General features: G+C 33.4%; 1 protein-coding gene across 5 annotated transcripts in view; it reads right to left on the reverse strand.

The window, feature by feature from the left end:
* LOC129229679 (PR domain zinc finger protein 10-like) overlaps nt 1–18,684 on the reverse strand; it is a 138,155-nt gene that overhangs the window by 25,208 nt on the left and 94,263 nt on the right. For 3 of the 5 annotated variants that reach the window (XM_054864067.1, XM_054864041.1, XM_054864054.1), the window contains 4 exons: nt 14,660–14,919; nt 13,283–13,406; nt 4,584–4,871; nt 1,283–1,570 (listed from right to left, as the gene is read on the reverse strand). In XM_054864067.1, the coding sequence (XP_054720042.1) occupies nt 1,283–1,570; nt 4,584–4,871; nt 13,283–13,406; nt 14,660–14,919 (960 nt within the window). The remainder of the gene's footprint in view (nt 1–1,282; nt 1,571–4,583; nt 4,872–13,282; nt 13,407–14,659; nt 14,920–18,684) is intronic. The other 2 variants (XM_054864061.1, XM_054864049.1) reach the window with 1 other exon arrangement.

The following is an 18,684-nucleotide window of genomic DNA, read 5'->3' on the forward strand; positions in this document are numbered from 1 at the left end:
GATTTTACTTATTAGACTTCTCCCTATGGGGTTATTTGAAGTCAAATGTCTATGTCAGCAATCCCACAACCACCTGTGCATTACCTAATTGCGATATCGAGCGCCAATAACAGTAAACTGCTTGACCCGCCCAAACTTTCATTATTTTTCAAATAATTGTTCGATAATGAAAACGCATTATAGAATCGAAAACGTTCCATTTGTAATAACCCTAGACCCTCAGCTGCCAAATTGTTCTTTTTTCAAGATTGCTCACAATTTATTGCAAAAATGGCAGCAAATTCAAATCTTGAGTTAATTTTGGGACACCCTTTATAAAATGCGGCCCTCCTGTATAATGCCAAGTATTTATTCGGAAGTCTCGTTTCAACCACACTTATTGATGAAGAATGTATTGATAATGGTTCAAGCACTTCATTTATTGGCTACTGCAGGATGTTGTATCCATTTATCTAGGACTAACAGATGTAAATCCTGGAGAAGTAGAGCCACAAACACTTGGGTCTTCCACAAAATTCCATAGAAAAAAAAAATCACAAGAGGTTAGATCTAGGCATCTTAATGGGCTAACTTAGGACAATCAACTAGCAACGGAACAGAGAATATGGGCCTGCAACTGCTTCAACCAAAGTTTAATGCTATCACTATGCAATGATTCTTTTAAAAAATTTATGCAAAAGTGTCTTTTAATGACGATAAATGATGATGTGTTGGCTTATTCCAAAATACAGTACATTTTTACCCTCATTTCCTTTGAGGATGGCACCATTTTGATTAAGAGTGCTTCTAATAGCAATTAGATAACCAGGAGATATTTTATCTTTTACCAATCATGGATTAACCAGAATGAGTACGGGTCAAATGGTTCAATACAATCCCAATTTTTAAGTGCCAAATTTAGCACCAACAATTGGAAATCTAAGAACAAAAACAAAATGTCAGATGACAAGATGACCTAAAAACCACTTTTTTCCGACGGTAATATATAAACATGTATGAAGGTAAATGCTCAATAGAAAGCTAGATGCTTATAGTGATAAACATGCATTTCACCAGAGTTTATACATTAATTACTTTAACTACTCAGAAAATGTTGGCATAGACATCTGAAACAATGTAAAAATCTCACTTTACTGTGTAATATTAAAAGATCACTAAAACTGGAAAAAAAAAGTCAGTTCTTAAGCAACAGATTTTATGTTTCAAAGTTTTAAAATAATAAGTGTTACCAAATAGTAAAAATATATGAATAAAATAAAAAGTTTTCTTTCTTCATAAATACCTTTTCGCCACGTACCTTTCTACGATTACTCATTGGCAGCTCAGCACCAGGATGATTTTTCAAGATATGAGCCTTCCTTTTTGAGCTAGATTTATACACTTTTTCACAATATTGGCAATAATAATCTCTAGTAGTTTTTAAAATGGGAAGATTTAGCTCTGGCACGGATTCGGGTCTGATGTCAGGATGCCTTTTAGCAAGGTGGTTTACCAACATGCCCCTTCTTTTGAAGCCCAACAGGCATGTGTGGCACTTGTAAATGAACCGATGATAATCTGTTGGCGATACCTAAAAAGTAATAAAAAAACAATAATAAGGGAAGAATCAATGAACATGCTGTTATGCTGTTGGTGTTCAACAAGTACATATACACACACTATGCAATGTTAACATACACACTATAAAATGTTATTTTTTTACGAGAGGTATTGGCTTAAATTAACTGGGATGCTACAAATTAATATCTTAGAACGGGTGGACAAACAAGCCCTCCACTAGTGAAAAGGAAATATAAGAAAGTTTGAAAATACGGCTTTTACAGAAATGGGTGCAGTCATGTTTTGATCTGCATAAAAACTATCAGGACGGACTTTTAAAAGTGTAAAAAAACACATTTTTAAATGTAAGTTAGTAGGATTTGGCATAAAAAAAGGACATTTGGCAAGGTTTTTTTTTTAAAAATTAATTAATAAATTTATTTATTTACTTTTTTTTTGTAGCAGATTGGTGCAGTATGGATGTTGGCTCATCCATATTACAGTGAATATATATTGCTTGATGGAGGCTGCATTAAAATAGTCAATATAATTGCTAAACATTTGCTGAAGCACCATAATACAGAATTTAATAGATGCTATATAACTTTCATAAAATTAAGTTAGTGTCAAAAAGAGCGATGAACATTAGCTTTACCTCTGCAAATTTAAACAGACATCAGAACCAAGTAAAAATTTAAAAATAATAGTAAATAAATATTTTAATTTATTTTAAAAGCATATAAAAGTGAAATAATAAAAAGGTTATTTGTCAAAATATAAAAAAAAAATAAATAAATAGAAATAAGGAAATATCTCAACAGTTTAAATTTGTGTATTAGTACTATCTTGCTGTGGAAAGGTAAAAGGCAGTATCTGCAAATTAATTTTTTTTTTTTTAACATTCTGTTGTACTTAAGCTTTATTGTACATCCTTGCTATTTCGTTTTCGAAAAAAAAAAAAAAAGCTTGAAAGAAAATTCAAATTTCAAAATTTCCTTATTATAAGTATGGAATCCAAAACACATTTCTTCAAATACCCCAAAAACTCATTTCTGTAAACTGTCATTTACCTTTCCACAAGTTTCATCTTCCTTAAATATTTATGCCATACCTAAGCTAAAAATTTGAAAATTATAAGCTTTTATGCTTAAAATATTTGAATGAATTTTCTTGCATCAATCTGCCCCACTTCTCCCTAAATGTGAGACTTAAACCTTTCCCTGTATTCTACATGAATCTAATGTATAACTTAGTTTTAAGTGATTTCTTTTCTCATTTCATAATTTTAAGATGTATTTTGAGATTGGGGTGACAGGGTGAGTATTGCTGCTCTAGAACTTCTTAAGCCTCTAAGCTGAGTGTGGAAGTCAGTTTTCTACCAGCAATAACTTCATGTGGAAGGACATTATTGTTCTCATTTAACCTCAAGTCTCTTGACAGGGTGAGTATTGCTGCTCTAGAACTTCTTAAGCCTCTAAGCTGAGTGTGGAAGTCGGTTTTCTACCAGCAATAACTTCATTTGGAAGGACAATATTGTTCTCATTTAACCTCAAGTCTCCAAGTTAAGTGAAAATATGCTAAGGTACATGTGAACAGGATTTTATTTGCTAGCGATCAGTCATAAAGTCAATTTTTTTGTGCCAAATTATTCTCACGAACTAAAATAATTTTGGATGCAACACAGAAAATTTTATCATTCAATGCATCTAATAGAGAAGCATCTAAAGTTAGAAAGCTGCAATTTTGTTTCTAACTACCCCAATTGACCCTACTGTTTTTTAATAGAGCTAGGGGGCTCCGCACCTGCTCACTGACCCTCACCAACCCCCGAAGATTGCTTGCAATTCTATTTGATTCACAAAGATTTAAATCGTCAATTAGAAAGAAACAGATTAAAAATGCATTATTTGCTGCCTTTGGAACTAAAAGCACCCATTTTCTAGGTTTCATAATAATTTGTACCAACTCGCAAAGCTATAAGAGCTAAGAGGCTCCTGAGCATTGCAAAACTGCAGTTGTGTAAGTTTGGTAAGTCACTTTCATATTCGTGGCCTCTAGTAATATATTTGCTCTTTAAGCTCGGGGCTTGAATTGAGTTGAGCCTGAGATTTTCCGTTAAAATCGAAACACTTAAAATTTGTGAATAAGAAAGAAGGAAAAAACAAAAAGACGTAACTATGGCAATGCCAAATAAAACATCAATAATTTGAATGCAAATAAGATTTTTTGAACTTGATTAAAACTGCTTGAAATTTTTTCTTCTTTGGAGAGAGAAGCTAAGTTTTTCGACAGTAGGTCGAGTAAGATCTGGAGTAAAAAAGTCGCTCTTTCCAGTGGTGTCAAACAGAAAACTGTGAGATATTTTCCTTCACTTTTTACTGATAGATTTAATGAAGAAAGTAGTGCCTAAATTTTACCTAAGCCAAAAAAAGGTTTGAGCTAAAAAAACAAATAACTCCCGCCGTATTTAAGTTAGAGCATTGAAATAAATTGCGTAGAACGCGAAAAATTCTACTCTTTTCAACGATATATAATATTAATAAGTGCAAGTAATTTTCACTCCTTTAATAGGCAATAATTGGCAATTTACGCGAAATTTGAGCTAGAAAAATTAAGCATAAAAAATCTAGTTCGAATTTCAAAAAAACAAAAGCCCAGGTGCAAACCACCGAGTTTCGAAGTAATTTTGTACAACATTTCAAGGCTGTAGGTGATATGGGGTCTCCTTGACGAAGGCCCGTAACAGACTTCTTTTCAATATTTTCTTTGCTCTTACTTTTTTTTTCTTAGTACACACATTAATGCAAACATTTTTTTTCATATATTTATCTCAATTGAAATGCCGAAAAGTTCACTTGCTAAATAGATACCTAAAGAAAAGATTAAGTTACAAAAAAAAAAGTACAAAATAAAATGTTCCACATTTGATTTTCGCAAAATGTTCAATGATGTTAAAATAAAGTACAGAGAAACAATATAGAACACTTAACAATTAAGATTTGGTAAAAAAGAGAATCTTTATAACCAAAAAAAAAAAATGATACCTTTGGTACAAATTTTTTGGATCCTGGAGATTTTGAATTTTTTGCATTCACCTTGGCTTCTCTATCTGGTGCATGCATACGCTTCATATGTTCTTTTAATTTATCTTTTCTTTTGAACTGCTTTCCACAATTAGCACATAAGAATTCTCTATGGTCTGAATGTCTCAGCATATGCAATTTTAATTTATCAGGGCGAGGAAATATTTTATCACACTTATCACACGGATACCTGCGTTCCGAGTGAAATGCTCTGATGTGTTTTCTTACTTGGTTATATTCTTCAAACACCTGAAAAATAAAAGAGAAAAATGTATGTATATTCTTGAGGTAAAAACCATTTCTCTATTTCAATCTGGTGCTTTTAGTAAACTAAATCAGGCAAAAACACTCTTTTTTGAAATATTCTTATTAATACATTTACACATTAATCTAAATACAGTTTCTCAAAGTGGGGTCTGCAAGGTCATGCCATTTTGGAACAGACGGGAGCAAAACGATAATGGCTTTGGAGCAAAACATTCAACACTAGAACCGCGGTAGGGGTCAATCTGACCCAAATCAAATTTCATTTCTATTTTTTCAGAGATTTTACAAGCGGAATGACTTGAAACTTTTTGACTTTTTCTTAAATTGTATAAATACTAACCTGTAAAAGAATTAGCCATTCAGAATTTTTTATTTCCGAGATATTAATTGTTATACCTAAAACAGCGGTAAGGGTCAGAATGACCCTTCGCTTAGTAGATGCAAAACGAAACGATTCTTGGAATCGGTAACAGTCAAAACTGCTCCCCAATTGGTATGAAAAGGACCTACTGAAGGTCAAATGGGTCAAGGTCATAGAACAAGACAGGTTACTGATAAGAAAAACTAGCTTTTTCTCTTTCTTTTGTTATATGACAGAGCTGCGTTTATACTGATAGTTGCAAACCATTCTTGGTCTCGACAGAAAAATGTCAAGAAAACGTCGTTTGCTTTCTGTCAAGGAAGCTCTTGAATACATGCAAGAGCTGTCGGAAAATGAGTCTGAAGATGAAAATTATGACCATGATTTATTCAGCGAAGAATATGCCCCGTCATCGAACGAAGAATGTGAATCGTCAGATGATAATTTATCTGTTGATTTTGCGACTCAATTTGACAATGATACGAATCACTTATCCGACAACCAATGTGTAACATCAAAGGCAAGAGGAAAAAAGCGTAAAACAAAATCTCCAAATATAACACTAAAATTGAAAGAAAATGAAGAAATTTTTGGGATAGATGGATCAAAATGGAAAATTATTTCTTCTGAAACTAACGATTGTGGAAGAATTTCACAACATAATGTTTGTAAAGAAGCTTGCGGGCCGACATCGTACTCAAAGCGAAACATTGATGATGAATTTGCGTCAAGCTCGTGGAGACTAATCATAAATGAAAGTATGCTTCGTCACATAAAAATGTGTACAGAAGAAGAAGCTCATAGACAGCTGGGAAACAATGATTGGACACTAAAATTAGAAGAAATTGATGCGTTCATTGCAATTTTATATGCTCGAGGTCTATATTGCGCAAAAGGCCTAGAACTTGACAGTTTATGGTCAACTATTTGGGGTCCTCCTTTTTTTCGTGAAACAATGGCAAGAGACAGATTTAGAGATATTTTGAGATTTTTACGTTTCGATCAAAAAACAACCAGATCAGAACGTTTGAAAACGGACAAATTTTGTCTAATTTCAAAAATTTGGTACATGTTTACTGAAAATTCTATCAATTGTTATAAACCCGGACCCTACATTACAGTTGATGAACAACTCTTTCCCACAAAAGCCAGATGCAAGTTTACGCAATACATGCCAAATAAACCTGACAAGTTTGGGATAAAATTCTGGATTGCCGCAGATGCTGACACAAAGTACATAGTAAATGGTTTTCCATATCTAGGTAAAGATAAGAATCGTCCTACAAATCAGAATCTTTGCGAATATGTTGTTCTAAATTTAATCAAACCGTTTGAAAATAAAGGAAGGAATGTCACCACGGACAATTATTTTACAACTCTGAACCTAGCAAAAATTTTAAAAGAAAAAAAGACAAGCTTAATTGGAACAGTAAAACGAAATCGTAGAGAAGTGTCTACAATTGTAAAAAAAAATGAAGACACCCTTGCATGAAACGACATTACTAAAGCACGATGACATCACCATGACAGTTTATCAAGGGAAGCAAAAGAAAAATGTCATACTACTTAGCTCATTGCATCCAACTGTTCATATTGACAGTAATAATAAGAAAATGTTACCAGAGACGGTATCATTTTATAACACTACAAAATGTAGTGTGGATGTCGCAGACCAAATGGCTCGAAAGTACACCGTAAAAGCTGGGTCTAGGAGATGGCCTGTTCACGTCTTTTACAATATCCTTGACCTTGCGGGAATAAATTCTTGGATTTTGTATAAACAAGCCACAGGAAAGAACATTTCAAGGAAAGAGTTTCTTCAGCAGCTCGTCGAAGAACTGAGAGCAACATACATTTCAACAAAACGTAAAAGAACGTATCCAGGCATATTGCAAAGCCGGAATTTAGCCACACTGACACCCGGATCCGAAAAAAATATGTCAGTAGTTCCAAAGAGAGTGCGTTGTCATGTCCCAAAATGCAATAATAAAACTGTTGACAACTGTTTTGACTGTAAAAACCCAATATGTGGCAAGTGCACTAAGTGTATAAAAAGGAGCTGTGTTAATTGCATGTAACGAACGAAGAATGTATCCATATTGCTGGTAAGAGCTTTGTCATTTTAATTTAAGAATTTTTTGTAGATTTATTCATAAAAAAATAAGCAAGCAATGCAATTAAAATAAACCACGGAATGTTTCCTTCTTCCTAAAATTACAGAATTTTTTAAAAATATTAATATTTTTAACATGTGCTAAAAAATTTTGCACTACAAAGTGAAATGAATAAATGATCAAAGTTAATGGGAGATAATTTTGTATCTTCCTATTATATTGTATAATCTTAGTATTACTCTTCTTCATCAAAAATATTTTTTTACCTCTTTCTAAACATCAACGAACCCATTTTAAGCTTTGGGTCAAATTGACCCCTGCCCGCGGTTTTAGGTATACGGAAATTTCCGCGGTTCTAGTGTTAATCTCCAGTTGTGGAGTAAAGAATAAAGATTTGAAGCAAACTAAAACAAAGCAATTATTAGTTTAGAGCAAAATGGCCACTTAAGTTAAGAGTTTTTTTTTTTTTTTTTTCAATGACAAAACTTCAACTAAAATTAGTTGAACTCATGGCATAAAAATGATAGAGAAATTAAAATGCAAGGAGATTAACCAGGTATTCCGATAAATTGCAAAAAGATATGTAACAACCAACTAAAAAATTAATTTTAAAAACAATAAAGGATGTATACAGATTTGAATGAAATTGAAGACATTTATTCTATTTTCCAGCTTTTCCCCGCAAGATATATAAACATCAGTGGCAGATACAAGGGAGGGGGGGGGTCATGATCCCCCCCCCCAAATCAAGGGGAAAATTTTGAATGTTTGCTTGAAAAAAATATAAAAAAATGTCAAACCATGAGAAAAAGTAAATATCTTTTTGACTTCAATTTTTTGGGCATTACATGAAGTAGTGGGTACAAAAAAGGGAGTGGGAGTTCATGGGAGTCATGACCCCTCCCCCCCCCCCAATCTGTGACAACACGTTTTAATCTGTTACGAGCAGTTGAGGAGTGAAAATGACTGCTTGAAAAAACAAGAAAAGAAAACCTGACCGAAAAATTTTCGAATTCTTTTTTTTGGGGGTATTATGTGTCACTTTTCTATTTACATGTAGGCAGTAAATTAGCTCTGCTTGAGACAGTCTCTTCTTCGCCACAGCTGTCTTCATGCACCAGTATAATGAAATGAAGTGTCTGCCACCAAATCACTTTTTATTGAAAAAATTTAATCGCTGATAGTTATTATAATGTGTCAATATTTTTTATGTAAAGTCTCTGTAGATTACTTTTTCTGTTGTGATTTTTAGATAGTTAGGTTTTTGTTTTTGGTGAGTTTATTTTTAAATGAGTTGTAAATAGTTAGTTTAAATCAGTGTTTTGGATTTAGTGTCAGACCAAAAATGTAAAATTTTAGTACCGTGTTTTCCTGAAACCTCGTTACACAAGGGTTTCCGTAATTAGCCCATCGTATTAGACAGAAACTGTGCCAAAAAAGCCTCATTTGTTAGAAAAAGGACTACCTGCAACCAAAATAATGAAGCGTTCGGGTGACGAAACATTGTCGTCTGTTTTGAAAAGTTTAAAAAAAAAATGATGAACCCAAAACCGACGGAAAAATATCCGGAGCTCTTGTATCAGACTCTGAGACTGTGAAGTCTTCATTTGCCTCTGATTTTTCGATAATTAAAAAGAATCGGTGAGCATTCATCAATGTCCGCATTATAGTCATAAAATATTTAATTTTAAAGAAGATTTTTGCCGCATTTTTTACTATAATTTGTGAAGTTTATTGTATTTTTCTGCATACAAGATGGATGTGTGTCCTGTGTTGAGTATTATGCTAATTTGGAAGTTTACATCTACTTCCATCGGCAAAAGACCAAATATATGGCGACTAATTGAAAAATTTAAGATAAGTAGATTTTTTAATTTGTAGTGTAAAAGTAGTTATAAAAAAAATAATAATCCTTAAAAAACTACAATTAAGACAAACTAGTCAGTTTTAGCGCATAAGGGTTAAATCAATTAGGAAAAAAAGGTATGGTAGATAATAAAATTTTGTCTTTTTTCCTGAAAATAATTATGAATTTTCCGGAAAAAAAAGGCACATTTGGTGTTGTTTTCCTTAGTTTGCATTGCAATAAACATCCAGTGCCTGTTCGGGAATTTAGGCACTTAAAAAGTCTAGTGTACATTTTGGGAATGACCAAATATGGGGGCTACGTTTAAAAAATAAGACTTTTTTTTAATTTTTTTTATTTGTAGCATGAAAACAATTCAAAAAAATAAATAAATCTTCATGAAACTACAATTCAGTTAAAAAGTTTTTAGCACATTTGCATCCAAGGCAATAAGTTTTAAGAACAAAATTTTTCATTTCTATAGAAAATTATTTCAAATAATAATAATAAAATCAAATAAAAAAAATAATAATTAATTCATGATTAAATTAATTTGAATTTTAACATCTTGAATTCAAATTATGTTGTTTGCAATCACGAGTGTGTGTGTGTGTATGTAGGCATGTGTGTTTGTGTCCAGGCATGGGTGTATGGGTAGTTGAGTGTATGTGTGGTTGTGTGTGGGGGGGAGGGTATCTGTGGGTGTGTGTTTGTGTGTATGTGTAGGTGTCTGTATGTATGCATGTGTGTGTATGTGTTTGTGTGTGAGTGTGTGTAGGTGTGTGTATGTATGTGTGTAGGATATGGACGCAACCTCGAGACAGCTTTCGCTAGAGGAGCAGCATCGTGAGGAGCCGGTCGACGATGATGCTGCAGAGGGTGCTGGCAGGAAAACAAAATCATAGGAATGCCGAAAAGAGTCAAATGAAAGCAATAAGCAATCGTGATTGCTCAAAAAAAAAAAAAAAAAATTGCAGCACATTTTGCATTATTTTCATAAGTTTGCAATTAAAGAAAATCTCCAATTCTGCTTTGATTTTGGAAATTTAGGCACTTAAGAATCGCGTCTACTTCCATCTTGTGAATGACCAAAAACGGCGACTGCGTTTCACAAGTAGCTAAAAAGACTTTTCGATCAAAAAAACGATTTTCCCCGATCGACTGTCCCATCTTTAGGCTTGTGCTTTCAAAGCAATAAATTGTCATTTTCCCCGTTGAGTGTGCCCATAATTCCTGTTCACCTGAGGAATTTTTTTTTCTTGTTAACCATTGAGGGTCAAAAATGGCGGCTGCAGAAGTTTTATTTGGGTCGCCACTTTTTTATTGCTAGCGTCATTTTGCCTCAAAATCTTTGTAATTTTTTTAGGGAACATCAATACAAATGAAGATTAGATCTCGTAGAACAAACTTCCCTAGCAAAAAATTGGGAAAAAAATTTTGGGGGGCAAATTTGAAAATTCCCCAATTTTTCCGACATTTTGACCTGTGTCATTTTCCCTGACAATTCCAGGTTTTCCCAGAGCGTACGAATCCTAGAACCCTGATTCTTATTGATTTATTTCATAACTAGTTTATTTTTTGTGTTACCCAGTTTGGAAAATATTACATATTTGTACCAGTTATTTTGTATTAGTTGCTTAATATTTTATTTTTAATCCTTGTATTATTCAGGTGAAAAATTAAAAGAAGTTTTGAGCATAGTAAGATAAAAATATTAAGTATCTGCGCACATAGCTCAAAACTATCTACAGAAATGAAAATCAACATGCAGTGAGGAAGTAAAATTTTCAGTAAGAAAATGTCTTTCGCTTTCAATCATGTATTCTTGAAAGAAATAATAAACATTTTTCATTAATTTATCTTCAAATTTTGAAGATAACCAATGTTTAATATGGATACAGTTAGTTGGCTCTCTGTTTAACCACGCTCTAATTAACAACGGCTTTTCACGGTCCCAGATGGTCCACTGTAGTGTTAAAAGCATTCTATTTAAGGACGATTTTTTGTGGTCCCTTGAAAGTCGTTAAACAGAGAGCCAACTGTATTATTAACAGGTTTCAGCCAATGCACATATCTACAGCAAATGTATTTGCACAGCATCAAGTGTATCCGCGCACGGCGTGCATCTATATTACCTTGCTATTGTTTTGAAAGGTCGTAAAGTTAGTACCATTAGTATTGAGTGTTAAAGTTATTAGTAGTGTTCACTCCAGAAAAAAAAGGGCAGGGTGCTGGTCTTTGAAAGGGGCACTTTTTTAAAAGAGGGCACTATTTCAACACGGTGCCCCCAACCTAAGACCAATGATGCCCCACTCAAAAAGTACTGAGTGCCCCCCCCAAAAAAAAACCAAGTGGAGAAATAACACTTAAAACACCTTGCAAAAATTTAAACAGTCTAGTCTGCACCATGACCCCTCCCCCCCCCTCGATTGCCGTCACCACTGACTTTAGTGTGAAATATGATTTTATCCAGAAAACGCACTTGCTGTCTTCAGAATAGGGTTAGCTAAACCCTCCCCCCACACACATACAAATGCCAACTAAGCTAAGCAGCACATTTTCCACACTCCATGGGAACATTTAGCTAATGTTGAAACTTGGCTTTAGGTGTTTTTCCACACTTTTCAGGGCATAATTTTAACTACCTATAAGAGTAAAAAAAATTCTAGGCATTTCAAAACTGAATTTTAATTTAAGAACACAGTATTTAATTACTGATCTCCCCTTCCTACCAAAAGAACTGCCTAGTAATGTGCACTGTGCCATTAAGTATTTTAGTAGACATCAAAATCGTGATGAGTGTAAATTCTCCTTTTTTAAATATATTACACTTCAAATAGAATAATATCCTTAAAATACTGTGTGCAGTGCTTCAAAAATGCAGTGGTAGCAAGTTACAAAACTAAAAAGACTTTATTTGAGCTCTATTTCCTAGTCTTGGAGTTGTTCAAATTCATAACACAAATGTGTTGGCAGATGTATGCGCTCCTAAATGCAATGCATAAGCAGCTTGGGCCAAAGTAAGATTTTTATCTCAGACAATTTTTGTGAAAATTTAATATATAGGCATTTTAATTTTGTGATTTTTTTAAAAAATCATTTGTATAACATTTATAAAAGAAAAAGAAACAGTGCAAGATCATTTAAGTTAGAAAAAAGCACAAGTATGTCAAAAGCATGCTTTTTATTACGTCAATAAGTGTTTTAAATAATCTGTTATATGAATCATATACAAAGATAATAAAAATACTTAACAAAGGAAAGAATTCAATGAACGCCCTGTCAATGCAATATGTTTCCATTTCAAACGGTTTTTTAGGGGGCTGGGGATGGGGGTTATAAATCCAAGATATTAAAAAAATACCTTTTCATTTTAGCCCAGTAAGCATTGTATTATGTTCTTCTTAGGAAACAATCAGAAAGTTAACTTTCCAGAAACAGATGTGAAAAGATTGCTACACAATCACTTGCAATGCACTAAAATTAGCTAGGCCTAATTTCCAGGTGCAAACAAAAAACGGACTCAAGGGGCTGAAATGTTAGAGAAATGTACTATTCCCTTTGTGATTATTGATTCTCAGAAGATCAAGGATGGGAAGGAATGAAACAAAAATCTCTCCCTTCCCAGAAGACACTACTCCTTCCCACAACCTTTCAAAAACCCACCCTCAGTAGAAGGAAGAACGTGCCTTTGTTTCCTACTGATAAGCCTGTTTGAATTCTGAGAATCTCATCCCCTCTTTGATTAGGTATTTGCTTCCCCTTTTGTTTATGGGGCCGTTTTCAGGGTGAAATTCTGGGAACAAGGATAAGACATGGGCGTTTTTGCAGACAGTCGCTGGACAAATAAAATTGCCCCGATATCGCGGCAGGTCAAAACGATGGTTGAGGCATCTTTTTAAAAACACAGGGTGCAATTTCTTATTTGTGAAAGGGCAGGGCGCATTTCGTGATCTAAAGGAAGGGCAGGGTGCATTCTGCTGATATGGAAAAGGGCAGGGCGCTGCGCCCTGCAAAAATGGCCTAGCGGGAATATTAGTTATTAGTTCAGAATATTTAGAATATGACTCACCTTATGACAATTTGGGCAGTTATAAACTCCATTTTCACAATGAATGTGAACATGCTCTTTTAAGGCTACAATTTGATCAAATTCCATTTTACATATTGGACATTCATAAAATTTTCTTTCTTCACTAAAAAAAGAAGAGAAAAAGTTTTAAAAAAATACATAGAAAGAAAGAATTTGAAGAATCTACTAAACATTTCAATTAGTTTCTACAGTTTTTCAACAAAGAGCGGCAGGTATATGTCATCAGATATCCCAAAAGAGAAGTATGAACCTAAACCTCTTTTTGTGTGGTTCTTTTTTGCACGATTTTTTTTGTGTAGTGTATGAAAATTTAAATAAGATTGGGACTCAATTGATGATAGTATTTATAAAATGCACAAAGTTATTTATAAAACGAACAAACTTTTTTTGAGCAATTTTTTTTATGTGGTCCCTATTCACCGCACTAAAAGAGGTTTCGGTGTATTACAAATGTTCAAAAGGTCAAATTTTGTGAGAAGAAAGAGCTTTTTGTAAAAAGCAACAAAAAGCAAAATTTTTTAAAAGCAGTTCCTTCATATAAAAATTTTGTTGCAGTAAGATGTTGCTTACTCATCGACATATACAGAAACAAACTCATTGTATTGGTAACAATTCATTGAGATTTAATGTTTTATTATAATGGCAACAAAGTGTGTCTTGATCAGCCAAAGAAGTTTGAAGACGAAGGGTTATAAAAATTACGAGCCATCAGGACAGCTAGATTAGCCACTTTTGGCAGACGTCTTGAACCTCGTCGTCAGGGCGCAACCAGCTTGCAGCGGATTGGTGTAACCCAGCATTGGCATCGTACTTTAGAGGCTTAGCCACCTTCTTGCTGCCTGTGGCAGTACATTAATTAGTAACCAGTTCATTAATTTCTAACCCTAGGCAACTCTGGAACCATTTCATTTCAATTCTAGCTTTACCATAAACTCTAATTAGTTAATGAACATAAATTAATCTTCAGCGCGGCACACCTCTAGAAACATTCTATTGCCAGTCCCCCATGCCTCTTAACCACAGACATGAAAAATCCGGTTCCCATGTCTATGCTCTCAACCTGAAGATCAAACCATTCAAAGACATGCAAATATGCTAACAAACATTTTCCAAAAATATTGGGAGACTTTATATTGCCATATTCATTCATAAAATTGTGGCAAGCTTAGATGGAAATATTTAACTTTGACTTGAACAACCAACCAATTTTTATTTTTGAACAACTAATGCAGATTAAATATAATTTACTTCTTATTATTCTTTCACAAGAAATGTTACAATTTTCAAGCAACAGTGTATGAAGAATGCATACATATTCATACAAATAGTGTATAAGCTTTTGTCAAGTAAACTTACCTATGAACCTTGATATGACATGCCAATGCAGAATTATTTAAAAAGCGTTTGTAACAAATATCACATTGCAAAGGTTTTGAATCTTCACTTCCATGAACAAGATAATGCCTAATTAATCTCTCATCAGATGCAAATGATTTGTAGCATAAATTGCATTTAAAAGGTTTTAAGGGATTTATGATCCCTCTGTAACATCTTTGTTTTCCTATTTTTCCATGAACACTTGCATGTTCAATTAAATCTCTTCTAGATGAAAACTCCTGTAAAGAAATTAAAAGAGATGCAACAAGAAATTAAAATATATTGCCTAAAGTTTGTTTATGAAGTAGAGCAAACATACCACACATAAATATTAAAAATTATAGATTATAAATGTTCGTAATGTTCATTTAATGTTAGTAGAGAAAAGAAAAATATTTCTGAAAGCCTTTACAAAACTGAAATAAAATTAGTTTATGTATTAAGCACTAATTTTAAACGTATTGTGTATATTAAACCAGAAAATAATCACTCACCCCAAAGCGACTAAATGGCTCTTTTTAACAACTAAATAAAATATTCAACTGGCTACTTTTTAAACACCCAACTGGTCAAGGACTTGCAGGCACATACAAAAACTTTGAACACACTTGTGAGGGGGGAAAAATAAATACTGATTCTTAGATTTCCATTATTTTATTTTTTTTACAAAAAATGTATATGTACAATGTTAAGTTGCAGCAAAATCTCATATCCTATATTTTCTTGCACAGCTTATCTTTCAGGCAAAAGCTAATTTTTTTAAAATTTCATTCAACTTTTGAATAAGTACGTAGGCTGTACGTTGGTGTTAATTTCTTCGGCATGAAAAATGTCTGTTGTCTGTATTAACAAAAGCTACCAATAGTTGGCATGTACAGACTCATGTTCCTGAGTATTACGTGATTGAATTGAAGCATGTTGGCAGGCGCCTACAAGAAATAAAACTAATTTTACTGCTGCGAAACCACTCATCGGAATGTTAATTTCTGTGGCATGAACAATGTCTGATGTCTGTATTAACCCATTCCTTCCCCGGCCGATACAGGGTCGGCCGCGCAGTTTGTGTTAAAACTGCCCTGGCCGATTCAGCCTTGTCGCAAGAAAATGGTTCTTAATTGCCTTCGACGAACCTGTAACGTCACGCGTTTCTAGCAGTTTTTGCTTCGGCCAAATATGTGTCGGCAATCCTTCCAGGGGCAGAACCCTGTTATTGTGCTTCTCTGTTGGGTTCTGGTGCTTTTAGGGGAGCGGTAATCAAGCTCTTTTCCTTATACAAAAGGGATGTAACTTATAGTATTTCACGAAACCTGTTGTAATTTATTTTATTTTACTAAGATATTAACCTTTCAAGTACTCTTGGATGGGACAAGTATAATGCTTCAAATAATCAGGCATTATATTATTTATTTATTTTTAAATCATGATATTTTCAAACTTTCTAACTTTTATATTCACGGTACACTTTGATGGATTTTTAGTGATACAGTTTTGAATATTTTTAATTTCATAAACAAAAATTATGACGACTGCATTGACTATACAGGGCCCAATACAGGCTGATTTTGCTACCGTTTTTCGGTACCTTCACAAAAATCTAGTTTTGAAATCGGTACTTTCACAAAAATCTAGTTTTGAAATCGGTACTTTCACAAAAATCAAGTAATAAAATCAGTAACTTCACAAAAACATTGAAAATTTCACAAAAATTTGCATTTTAAAATATAAAATTTGTTTCTCTGTTTGAAACAAAATATACTCATAAAATAAAATTATAAGCAGGTTTATAAGAACAATCGCTTAAATAGAAACCTTTTTGTGGTATTTTAACTCATTTTTAGCTGTTTCTCGCCAAAGTGTATTTAAGCAATAGTATCGCAATCTTTCAACATCTGTTTTGAGGAACCGTTTTTCTCATCATTTCCTATAATGTACACAGTACATAGACCATTAAGCTGAAATTACGATGGTATTTTTCGTACTTCTTAGGTTTTTAGCTACCCCCCCCCAAAAAAACGAAACCTGTTAAAAATAATACTAGATGACATTTACACTTTTCGAACTAAAATTTCACTTGTTCCACTACTTCTTTTATAAAAATGAGGATGTCTCTAAAATTTCACAAAAACGATACTGATAAAAAAAACTTTCACAAAAATAGAATGATGCAATACTTTCACAAAAATAGGTAGCGAGAAAAAAATCCTGGATTGGCCCCTGCTATACGTAATAGTTGACCATGCAAAACATAAAAATATATACTACAGTACAAATGAATTGATAATATCTTGAGTTCTTTTCGCTTTACTCATACGAAACATTCCCTTTCTCCCTTTCTTTTTCAGATTTTATTTATTGTTTTAAAATAGCTCCAATGTTTTAATTGTACCTTCTTTTATGAGATTTTAAAAATAGAAATAAAATATTTGGTTTCCTTTCAATAATCAAATTGCCTTACTTAGTAAATAATCCTATGAAACTAACTAAAATTTATCCAAGTATGTTTAAAAAAAAGAAAAACAATCCAACTCAATTTCAAGCAAGATTTTCTTTTTTTTTTTCTTCTGAAGACATGTTCCCAAATACAAGCAGTAAAGCTTGCTTTGAAATTCCCTTCTGAGTCAAACTGTTTTGTTGTAAGAAAATAATGTGGAAGGGTTGTCCACAAGACAACAAGGGGGACACCTCCTTAGGGAATCCGCCCAGGTGGTTTCTGTTATTCCTCTCTCAGCTAAGGGCTTTCAGTTGCATGCACAAAAGTATCCTTTAGGGAAATAGGGGATTAGCCGCAAGTTTTGATCTTTTGTAATCATTTATCTTTAAAATACTTCCCACGCTTGAGCAAGTGATATCTGGACACTCAGAAGGGATTTAAAAGTCATCACAGTTACGATAAAAGAACCGACCAGCAAAGAGATGTCTCTGTGTTTATTGATCGTTTTGAAGGGTCACAATGTATCAAAAGACACCAAAGGATACTTTTTATCCTCTTAGCGTTTTTGTCCATTAAATTCCCTTGCTCACAGGTTGGATCAATCAGTCAATTGTTTGAAGAATGTTTTGTTGAGCCCTTTTGAAAGATAGATCATCTTACATTTAACAGTTTTGATTTCTTAAGTGTATAAAAAGAAAAACAAAGGATATACTCAGATAAAAGCAAAAAGAAAAATAAATCAATAAAATAATTAGTGTTATGAAAATAATTGCTTTTCGTCCTATCTTCTATTGTTTATTATTTTCCTTTTATGTACTGTGTAAATTTAATGAATATTTCAGCACATATTAGCAACCTTGAATTTTATTGCACTATTTAATTCAGTGCCAAAAAACTAATAAAGCGAAGCGATTTTTAAATGCAAGCTGAACAGCAAAAACATTAAAATCCCGATAGCAAAATGGGGAGAAAAGTGCTATTACAACGTAGCAAAAAGCAACTCCGTTCGTTAATTGCAGCATGCGCGTTAAGGGGTTTCGGGCTGATTATGGAATGGGTTAACAAACGCTACTGATAGTCGGCGCATACAGATTCATGTTCCTGAGTATCACATGACTGAATTGAAGACTGTTGGTTTTCAAAACATAAGTGTTGTTGTAACAAAGTTATGCGATTAAATTTTGTTTTCGTCTGTAAAAAATCAGCATCGGAGATCTTTGATATATGTGAAGTTTTCAACAATGAAGCAATGTTTAGAGTCAGTACTTTTTGCTCCCATTAAGCTTTTTAAGGAAGGCAAGCAAAAAGTGGAAGATATTGAACGTGAGGGACAACCTTTACAGAGACAATGATTAACTCTGCTGCAATTATCATCAAGGGGAATCACAGAATTATTTTACATCAGTGATTTCTGGCTGTTTCCTTAACTTAAGAAACCATTACGAGGCAAAAATTTTTGAAAGCAACAAAGCAGGTCTAAACTCTGCGGAGGTGGTTTTGAATAAGCTCTCACAAACTTAATGTTTGACTTATGATTCAGACAAACTTAACGTTTCACAAGTTTTTAAGAAGT

Source organism: Uloborus diversus, chromosome 1 (genome assembly GCF_026930045.1).
Source record: "Uloborus diversus isolate 005 chromosome 1, Udiv.v.3.1, whole genome shotgun sequence".
In the NCBI taxonomy this organism is placed as follows: domain Eukaryota; kingdom Metazoa; phylum Arthropoda; class Arachnida; order Araneae; family Uloboridae; genus Uloborus; species Uloborus diversus.